This window comes from Thermobia domestica, chromosome 2 (genome assembly GCF_964235325.1).
Source record: "Thermobia domestica chromosome 2, izTheDome1.hap1.1, whole genome shotgun sequence".
Lineage (NCBI taxonomy): Eukaryota > Metazoa > Arthropoda > Insecta > Zygentoma > Lepismatidae > Thermobia > Thermobia domestica.
Genome location: NC_137455.1, coordinates 151,841,949 through 151,852,739, shown reverse-complemented (window position 1 = coordinate 151,852,739; position 10,791 = coordinate 151,841,949). Strand labels below are relative to the sequence as shown.

Sequence of the window (10,791 nt, the reverse complement as noted above, 5' to 3'; positions counted from 1 at the left end):
TTCTGTGTCATTTAATTTTATAAAACTGAGAATTATTTCTGGTGAATTATTTCGTCACTCAGTACCTGAGGTAAAAGCTGGCAAAACATCATTGAGCACTACGTGCGCGCAGTGAGCTGTCAGAAGAAACAAGTAGTATCAATTGCAGTATGGACGAGGACATCAACGCTTACCTTAATTTCAAAATGACAAGGTGTGTCCTACAGTACATTACACAATTCCACCCTGTATTCAATATATACAGGAAGCAACAGTCGTGTTATTTTGCAATATCTCCTTGAGATATTTGATTACCTTTGTCATTACGAATTAAAACCTATATCAGTACAGGATGTTTATGTAACGTGAAGCAACATTAACACATTCCAATCGAATATCAAAGCAATGTCGTAAGAAATAATGACTGGTTGATTTAGTGCAGTCATAACCTAAAACAATTCTTGTGAATATTTTATTTTATATATATATATATATATATATATATATATATATATATATATATAATCTAATATAAACAAAATAGAGTTTCTGTGCGGTCTATGGACCAGATGAGAGGGCCGAGAGTTAACAAATTTTGGTCAGGGGTACCTAGGTCCAGGCCCCAGACCAAGGCGTTTTTTTTTTTAAATTCAAACCAGGGGGTGTCAGGGGGGGGGCGTTTAATGTGACGTAAAAGTAGTAGAAAATGACCGATATTAGTGTCGAATTCCTAGTTTTCGCGATCGCTGAGATCAATCGCATTAACTTCCAAATTCACCCCATTCGGTTGCGGGTTGGGAGTCACCTGCGGGGAGAATACTGAGACATGTAAAAATAATCCAAAATAACCGATATTAGTGTCAAATTCATAGTTTTCGCGGTCGCTGAGATCAATGGTGATACTCCCATAGGCGTTGACTTCCAAATACAGACCCCATCGACTGGGAACATGGGGGTCTCAGGAGGCGTTTACCGGGATATGTAAGAGTAGTAAAAAATGACCGATATTAGTGTCGAACTCATAGTTTTCGCGTCGCTGAGATCAATCGCATTAACTTCCAAATTCACCCCAATCGGCTGGGGCCGGAGGTCACCGGGGGGTTATACTAAGATATGTAAAAATAATCCAAACTGACCGATATTAGTGTCAAATCCATAGTTTTCGCGGTCACTGAGATCAAGGGTGACACTTCCATTAGCAATGGCTTTCAAATTCAGTTACTATTGTATGTGGGCCGGGGGCCACTGTGTGGGGCGGATGTTACCGAGACATGTAAAAATAAACCAAAATGACCGATCCAAATACAGTCCCCATCGGCTGGGGGCCAGTTTATATATATTCGAACCAGGGAGTTCAGAGAGCGTTTAAAGGGATATTTAAAAGTAGTAGAAAATGACCGAGGATTGTTCATATCCTGGGAACTTTTTTCAAATACAGTATTTCCTTCTGGGTTGTTCGGTGCCATGAAGAAATACACAAGTGAGCACTCGCAAGTCTTGGGCTTTACTCCTCTTGCTATGTTCAATAATAATTTCATTTGGTGTTATGATTTAGGATATTTAGGTAGACTATGTGCCAAATTTTAAAGGTCTACTACTCTGGGTCATTTTTTCTTTCCCTTTGTACATGGAAAGTTTGGAAAGAAATTTTCTGGTACAATTGTAAGAACACTCGGGCACAGCGCTCCATCATATAAGACAGCGAAGAAGTGTATCGATTTCTGTCACATTTCAGCACTGAGGATGAAGAAGGTCCTGGCAGAATTACGGAGATGATGTCTTTTGAGAATGTGGACACTGTGTATGGCATTTGAAAACAAGAGGATATCGTCTAAAAGCATTAATAAGAAACCTGAATGTCACGACATCGATTAGGCTATATTCTTACTAGGGATGGCCAGAACCGGTTCCTGGTAGAACCGGTTTTCGGGTCTGAACGGATCCGATTCTAGAAGATCCGGTTCGGGACCGGTTTTTCGGATCCAGGTCTGGAACTGTCCAAGAACCGGTTCCGCTGGAACCGAAACTTCGTGACCATCCTACGCTAAACCCGAGCTGCTGGCAGGCTGTGAACAGTATGCTAGATGAAATGGTGGAAGCGACAGGCAGGCGTCGGCAGCTTGTCTCATTTGGCTAAATAAACTGCGTAACTGGCAAACTCATTGGCTAAACAGGCAAACTGGCCAACTCATTTGGTTAAACACCCACTGGTGGACCAATTTTTTTTTTTCTGGGAGCACAAGCGGGTCTGGGCGGGGAAGGCACAAGCGCATGGTCCTCTTTGCATTTTTTTTTTTTTGAAGGTGAACTTTGTGCCTCCTTTTACGGGTCTTTGGGAGCTTTCGGATCCAGGTCTGGTACCGGTTCCTAAGTTCCAGTTCTGGATCCGGGTTTTCAGATCTAGATCTGGAACCGGTTCCTAAGATCCGGTTCTGGAACCGGGTTTTCGGATCCAGGTCCGGAACCGGTTCTTTGCGGAACCAGTTCCGCCGGAACCGGAACTTTGTGGCCATCCCTAATTCTCACCAACATACTGGACATGAGAAAGGTTTCGGCCAAAAGGGTTCTCAAATGCTTCATGAGGACCAGAAGTATGGACATGTAACAACTTCCACGGCTATTCTGCGGGATTTTGTGTGTGCAACTAATTTTTGGAGAATGCTTAAAATGACGAAGTTGTTTTTTTTGTACGATCCCGAAATCAAAGAATAATCGAAATAGTGGAAACTTCCGGTTGAGACTAGTGAAATTTCGAAGGTAAAAATCATCAACCTAGCTAATGGCATTTGTGTTTTGAGACAAAAATAGTATTCTGTTCATTGATTATCTGGAAGAGAGTGATACTATCACAGCAACATATTACACTTCACTGTTGAAGAATGTAAGGCAGGAGTTGTTCAAAACTGCACAGCAAAAGTTGAAGGGAGTGTTGTTTCTTCGACACGGAGTTGGCGTGGGTCAATGAAAACTTGACCCACGACCCACTGACCCACGACCCATGACCCACCACCCACCATGACCCACCACCGACGGTGACCCTCTGACCCACCACCCACCGTGACCCACTCTCATCCACTTTGACCCACCACCCACCATGAACCACTCTCATCCACTTTGACCCACCACCCACCATGAACCACTCTCATCCACTTTGACCTACTCTGACTCACCAAAATCCATCGTTATCAACTCTGAATACGATCCACGGCCTCTTCTAAACTGACTAAAGAGTTTACACTTGTAATAAAACAAGACTGTGAAATTGTCACTAATTGGAGTTTGAATTTCTAGTCAATCGCTCAAGCACCACTCTGTTACAATAACAGTGGATCTGACCTAAGGTATAAAATGGGAAAATATTTGTCGGTGAGGAAATTGAAACAGTTCGAGGTGGGGGGAAATTAGTGTGTGCCTAAAATATACTTGTACTAAGAGAGTATTCTTTCAAGTGTTAATTTCTGAACGCATTCCACAAGAAACTTCTATTCGCAGGAAAATACCCCTGTACAATATGGAAAAGGTTATGGTTTTTCAGTTCACAGTATTTTTCTCACAAAAGACTTGAAAAATCAGTTGTTCATACGGTATAAAGGTGCTCGGTTACCCTCTGTGAGAGCATCTCCATAAAGTATGCTCATAATTGTAATTTGTGTAATCACTAAAAGACCATGTTAAATTTAATTTACAAATATGCATAATTGCAATTATTATGAATATTTATTCAAAGTAGTTTACCTAAAGCAAAGAAGAGACTTACTAAAAATTAAGTACAAAGTTGAATAACACAAATAAGCCATTAGTAATACAAGTATACATTTTCCGTAACACGTAATTTTCCACCTTAGAACAAATCTGAAATCGGATTTATTTCCTGTTGGTAACTTTTTGGCGGTAAATCATCCGCAGTGGAATGATGTCCATCCTTCAGCCAAGAAATAACTAGCTCGTCTACTTTGAGCTTGTCTAGCGGTGGGCCATTAACATTGATGAGCAACAAGCTAGACAATGTTCGAGCACTTAGTGTATTTTTAATATTAGTCATCAGTAAATTCATAAGGGGAAATTCCCGTTCCCACTCTGTCGTGGAAATTGATAATATTTCTACCCGATTTCTGCAACTTCTCATCGACAATGTACTTGTTAGACTTAAGTAAGTCTGATAACGATTTTTCTTGGTTAGGTTTGAAATACTCAGCAAGAAGTATCATCTCTCTATCACCATACAACATCTTTTCCATATCGACCATGTCAGTTGGTAATGTCGACCCATGTAGAACAGAACCTTCATCTACCACGCCTTTGATAGGGAATCTTGTGAATAAATTATCAATTAAAGCCTGATAAACTGATGATTTCTTATTTGTTTATAAATTTAATTTTTGTAATTACACATGAAGGTTTGATACCATTACCAAGTTCCCTGCCCCGTCTAGAAAGCGAAAGGGAACGAGGTTCCTGGAAAGTGTTCAGAGTTGAATGATAATTTCCCTCCTTCTTCAACTTCCATTACCACACTGCTGTTTGCCATGTGCCAAATTACGATGAATTTGAATTAAATTATCATAGTATAATTATTTCCTTGTTGAATTATCAATACTTTTCAGTGGAAAAAAAGATGAAATTTCAAAGTTCCAAATCAAGGTAAGTAGACCAACGTAAAGGGTGAAAAAGTGTAAAATTTTCCATACAATTATGCGTACAATCCAAACTTCAAATTTCCGTGTAATCAAGTTTACAGTACAAATTTTATGCCTATTTTCCTCACAACTTTATGGGTTGATTGCCCTGTGCTGTAAGCGCTCCAAATAATAAACATAAGCTTCAGCAATTATTATAGCAGAAAGCAATGGATATATGAAGCCAAGCACTGTATTTTTTGTTTCTATTTTTTTTTCTTAAATAACATCGATCGTTTTCGATCATTTTTACAAACCAACTCACTACCAATTTTCCATATATAGAAAGTCCCCTCCCCCCACATAAAGGAGAATTTAAAAAAATGCTAGGACACACACTGTTTAAGTTTAACGGCTTGCGAGATACGCACTTTTTTTTTCGCAAAAATTCGGATCCTCACTACCTCCTTAGGATAATATGCATTATAATAAAAGCAATATAACATCCCAATTTGGATTAAGGCCTAACTATATACCAAAAATAATTTCATTTGACTGTGCAATTTGACCGTGATGATCAGACACACATAGTTACATTGTTTTTTTTATATATAATAATTTATATATTACAGTGATTCAAAAATGTATTTTTTCCAGTAGTTAGCTCTAAAAACTCACAGGTCTCGAAAGCCAAGTAGTAGTGTAAGTCCTATTGCTATTATTACTATTAAAAATATCAATATCCAAAAGTGCCTGAAGTTCTTTTTTCACTTGGTTTGATATATTCACCTCAGGTAAGTAGACAGAAACAAGTGGAAAAGGAAGGGAAATGAAGGTCTTGAAAGTAAAACGGAGACAAATTTATCAGTCTTCAGAAGATACTGTCTACAACGCAGTGAGCTGAGAGGGTCGGTAGATCATACTGAGTCGGTGGGTCGCAGTAGGTCATGGTGGGTGGTGGGTCACAGTGGGTAGTGGGTCATGGTGGGTGTTGGGTCGCAGTGGATCATGGTGGGTGGTGGGTCGCAGTGGGTCACGGTGGGTGGTGCATCACAGTGGGTCACATGCTGTTGACCCACGACCCACTGACCCACCCAGAAAACTTGACCCACCGACCCACTCCATCTCTGGACACAATGCTCTCGGAAACAAGTCACTATCTTGATCTGAAATTTGAAATCGTGAGGCATTCACCGTATTCACCAAATCTAGTATCAGCTGACTTCCAACTTTCTCGAAATCTCAAAAAGTGCATAAAGGGAACATAATTTTATATCCATGAAGAAATAGCAGCTGCAAACCAGCGGTTTCATGCCAAACAAATCTTTTGCCTTGAGGCCTGAAGAAGTTGACGTGGTGTCAAGTGATTTCAACGTCGAAAAGAAATACGCTGACTGACTTCCAACTTTCATTCAGTAATAAATAAATAAAATAAACCTTAAGATTTATTAGAACACCCTCCTGTAAATGAACGGAAATTACAACCGCATTAGTTTTAGACGTTACCAGAAATGGACGAAATTTCCAAGTTTTCAGAATGCCATGTCAAAAAGCTGGAAAATTTAAACAAATTCTTTTCGATTGCCAGCTTTTTACCGTATTTTAAGGAAATACTCTGGCTTTATAGTAATATGAAACTATTGCTTTTTTGCTATAACTATGAAATTGTATGAAAGCAATTTATGACTTCAATTATGAAATTAATTAGACTTAACTGAAAAAGTAATGAATACATAAACTACTAATATTTTTATGTTCCTACTAATCTTTTCATGTGAATAGACATACTATTTCGATTACTAAATAAAAACGCCACAAAAGAAGTGAATCAAGATCGAAAAGGAAAAATTATTTTTAGAAAGGCCAGTGTATTGTATGAAGTTAAAGCATTAAACGTTACATCTATGTAAGACGCATATGAAATATTGCAGGAAGACTAAGAACTTCCGCAAACAAAGCATGGTTGTTGACTTTTTTTTTTTTTTTTTTTTGGTACTTGCAACAACAATTTTGGTATGAGGTGCTTCATGAACCATTATACTTCTTGTTTTCGAGAAGACCTTATCAGAACTCAACAAGCCTACGTGTACTGTGGTTCATGAAGCATCTCATACTAAAATTGTTGCAAGTTCGAGAAAACTTATAAACTGGCAAAGTATCAACAACCATGTTTTGTTTGCGGAGTTCTTTATGTGAACTGCTACAATATTTTTCATATGCAACTTACAGAAGTATAACATTTAATGCTTGAATTTAATATTCATACGATATATGAGCTTTTATGAACATTTTTATGACTATCATAGGCGAAAAAAGACGAAATTAACCACCTCCTTTTGTGAAGTTAATACCATTTTACATATTAAGAATTCTACGTAAATGAATGAATTTAAATAAATCAGCACATTAACTATATTTTAACTACCTTGCGTTTTGCTTCTAAGAATACTATATAAGTTGACGATTTTTTTTTTTTTTACACATGTTTTTACAGACAGCTACGTAGACCAACATTTTTTATTAGAATCATTGAAAATGTACAACAATCACGTTGTGTATTGCTAACGCATTCATTTTAAGAAATTTAACATTGAAACAAGAAGCATTCAATTCAACAACTATCCCATAATTTCAAAACAAAAAACAACATATAAAGCTAGTTTTTATTTTAATAAACTGCCAATAGACTTACTTCAGGCCATAATTTGTGAGATGTTGTTTTCGACGCTAGTTTTCCGGCTTGCTGTCTGCTTTTCAATCTATCTCGAAGCTCTACTTCTTCTTCAATCTTATCCAACCCTGTTTCAACAGCATCATAGAATTCTTCTTCGTTTATGGCACTGTGTGGTCCTTCCTATGATAAATGTTTAAGAATAAATACTGTTAACATGAGAACGTTCAATATGCAACTAAAATTTCAGTTACTATTGTCATATTTATATTTTACAATTTAACTTTACGTATAGAATTATTTTGTTGTATGATACATTTTAGAGTCTTAATAAAATAAGTAGGATGCCAACACACCTACGAATTGAGCTCATTAGATTTCTCAACGTTGGAGTTACAAGAAGCAAGTTAGTCAACTAAAATACATATTATATTAGTCACATGTCAAGTAATAATTTAACAAAGGCGTTTAAGAAGTACATATTATTAATACGAGTAATATGACCTATCCATTTTTATAGTATAAGGAAAACTACAAGATTTATATTCCTTGGGATTAAATCAAGGATGCCAGATATAACCAATACTTTTCTGCAAGTTACATATTTTCATCCGTTGGTAGAGTTTCAGTAAGCTGCCATTGGAAGGCTTGAACGAAATTAACAGTGTGAAATTTTGAATGCTAGAATTCCAGGACTTCTGGAAGGAAAATCGGGAATTTATTTTTCGAACATAAGAAGAGTCTCCCATAACTTAGGTTTATGAAACGGGACACACATCGCTACGGATGAGACAGAATTGGTGGATGGATGGAGAGAAATTTCGGTTTTGAAATAATTTCTACGAGAAAATTATTTTATTGCACTGTATTACGCTTTTTCGCGGATAAGCAGAGAAACCTTATCGTATTCTCTTCTTGGTATCTGCTTATATACAGTGCTGCTCTCTCCCATGCGTAATATTTCTCCTGCAATAAAGTCAAGTCAGCTCAAAGCCACCATAATTTGTATTACTGAAGAAGATACATCACATAAGTAAAACAACAGAAGCACATTATAACTAATCTGAGTACCCTTCTGGAGCAGATAATCTATCATGAACATACAATCACAACGCATTGTTACAACACCATTTATCAAAATCGTGTTTTCGAAGCTAGATACAATATGCTTTATCACGTGCCTTTACTTTGTCCATTAAACTCGAATGGGCTTGAAGTATGACGTCATCGCCCCCTAGCCACAACGAATGGCACATGTCATTTTCTTCCTTCAACATTCCTTCACACAGTAGAGGGTAAAAATTTTTACTGAAGAAAACAGGTATTAGAGGCAGTCAATAGATGTCACTTGTTCATGGCATTGCATATATACCACGTGAGTGGAACCAGGGTGTATCAAGATAAATGATCCACCATATCATATTATACATATAAGTATATACCTAGTCTTACCATAAATAGTCCCAACTTTTGAGGGTGACTGTACTTCCGCCCGCACAAGCGAGCGAAGTCAAGAGTTGTATTGTGAAGCGTGAGTCACTGCTAGATGAGCTCAAGTGTAAAGGTGTCAGTTGTAAGTGTTCACGATAGAATGGGCCGAGTATGAAAATCTTGTGGTAGTTATAACGTTGCACAAGATAGGCAGATCACACTCCCCAGCCCTCTATAGCAACCCGGGAACACAGCTGGACGCTACCACACTCCAGCAGGTATTCGAAGAAGTAAAGCAATGATATGGAAGCGGTAGTGTTAAATATTTTATCTTACAAGCCATTACATCAATTTATTCCAGAAAACTATAAAACAATAAAAAAAACATGTCTGGGGTGCACTGTGTGTTAAAAAGAGTGTGGTTTTGCCTATGTGTTCCCGGGTTATATATATATATATATATATATATATATATATATATATATATATATATATATATATATATATATATATATATATATATATATATACAGATGGTGATCAGAAAAATGGAAACACCTGAACGAAATTGCAACTTACCAGATTAATATGGTGTCGGGCCACCTTTCGCCTTTAGAACAGCCTCGATGCGACATCGGATGGAGGCATAGACGTCGTGAATGGTAGCAAGTGGAATTTTACACCATTCCTCGTGCAGGGCATCGGCCAGTTCTGTGAGAGAGGATGGAGGTGGAAATCGTTGCCGGAGTCGTGTTTCCAAGACGGACCACATATGTTCAATTATGTTGAGATCTGGGGATTGGGCGGGCCAGGGGAGGTGTTGAACTTCATCCCGATGTTCCTCAAACCACGCTGCAACAACGCCAGCTGTGTGAATGGGTGCATTATCATCCTGGAAGATGGCGTCATTGTCCGGGAACAACATCCGGACCATAGGATGCAAGTGGTCTCCTAAAATTGCGACATAATCGTTGGCAGTGATTCGTCCGCTAAGCGTGACCACAGGACCCAATTAAAACCATGATATGGCGGCCCACAGCATCACCGAGCCGCCGCCATGTTTCACTGTTGGGCGGAGACACTGCAGACCATAAGCTTCTTTGGGCGTTCTCCACACATAAACACGGCCCATGGTTGGGAATAGGGTGAAGGATGACTCATCCGACCATACCACACGTTTCCAGTCCTCAACGGTCCAAGTTGCATGGTCGGGGCACCATTTGCGGCGTGTGAAAGCGTTATGGTCCCTGATGAGCGGTTTGGCCCGTGCAACACGACCCCCTAAGTTCATGTCATGTAATTCGCGGCGGACTGTGATTGTCGAAACAGGGTGGGGGAGGTGCTGATTGAGTTCTTCCGTCACTTGCTCCGCAGTGGCACGACGGTTCTGCGTGACAATGCGCTTTAATACCCGGCGTGACCTGTCACTCATGATTTTCTTCCGCCCACTGTTCCGTTTCCCCGATGTGGTTTTCCCGTGTGTTGTGTAGGCCGTCATCACCTTCGACACTGTCCCAGGCGACACACCTAACACAGTAGCCACTGCCGTCACACTCACTCCACATAACCGCGCACCAACAATTTGCCCTCTTTGAAAATCTGAGAGGTCTCCCATTTTACACTACCTCCGTCTGCTGCAGCCACTGGACACTGCTGTTGCACTGCGCCTTACGTAGTATGGAAACTGACCTAACACATCACCACCAGCGGTCCAGCGCTACGGGCGCCACGACACCACTGCCAACCCATACATCTGACGTGTTGCCAACTACAGGTGTTTCCACTTTTCTGATCATATATATATATATATATATATATATATATATATATATAAAGTGGAGATGATAAACCTCTTCAACTTTTGATCTGCCAGGGAGATTTTCCAGCCCCCAGTAGCTGCAAATTAGTAATTTTTAAGAAAAATATATTTACCGCACTATTCAGCACTTTCTTGTGACGAACTGTGAAAGATCGCCTGCGGCAAGAAAGACCACCCACAGTACGAACAGTGGAACTTGTGAAAGCAGTAGTGTCGAGTGTCCGACGAAATCCAGTTAGGAAACAGACAGTTATGGCTCGTGACCTTAATATATC

The 10,791-nt window shown here is 39.2% G+C and overlaps 1 protein-coding gene across 5 annotated transcripts in view; it reads right to left on the bottom strand.

Moving 5' to 3' along the window:
- cert (ceramide transfer protein) overlaps positions 1-10,791 on the bottom strand; it is a 210,991-nt gene that overhangs the window by 23,818 nt on the left and 176,382 nt on the right. For all 5 annotated transcript variants that reach the window (XM_081747262.1, XM_081747264.1, XM_081747263.1 and 2 more), the window contains one exon: positions 7,288-7,449. In XM_081747262.1, the coding sequence (XP_081603388.1) occupies positions 7,288-7,449 (162 nt within the window). The remainder of the gene's footprint in view (positions 1-7,287; positions 7,450-10,791) is intronic.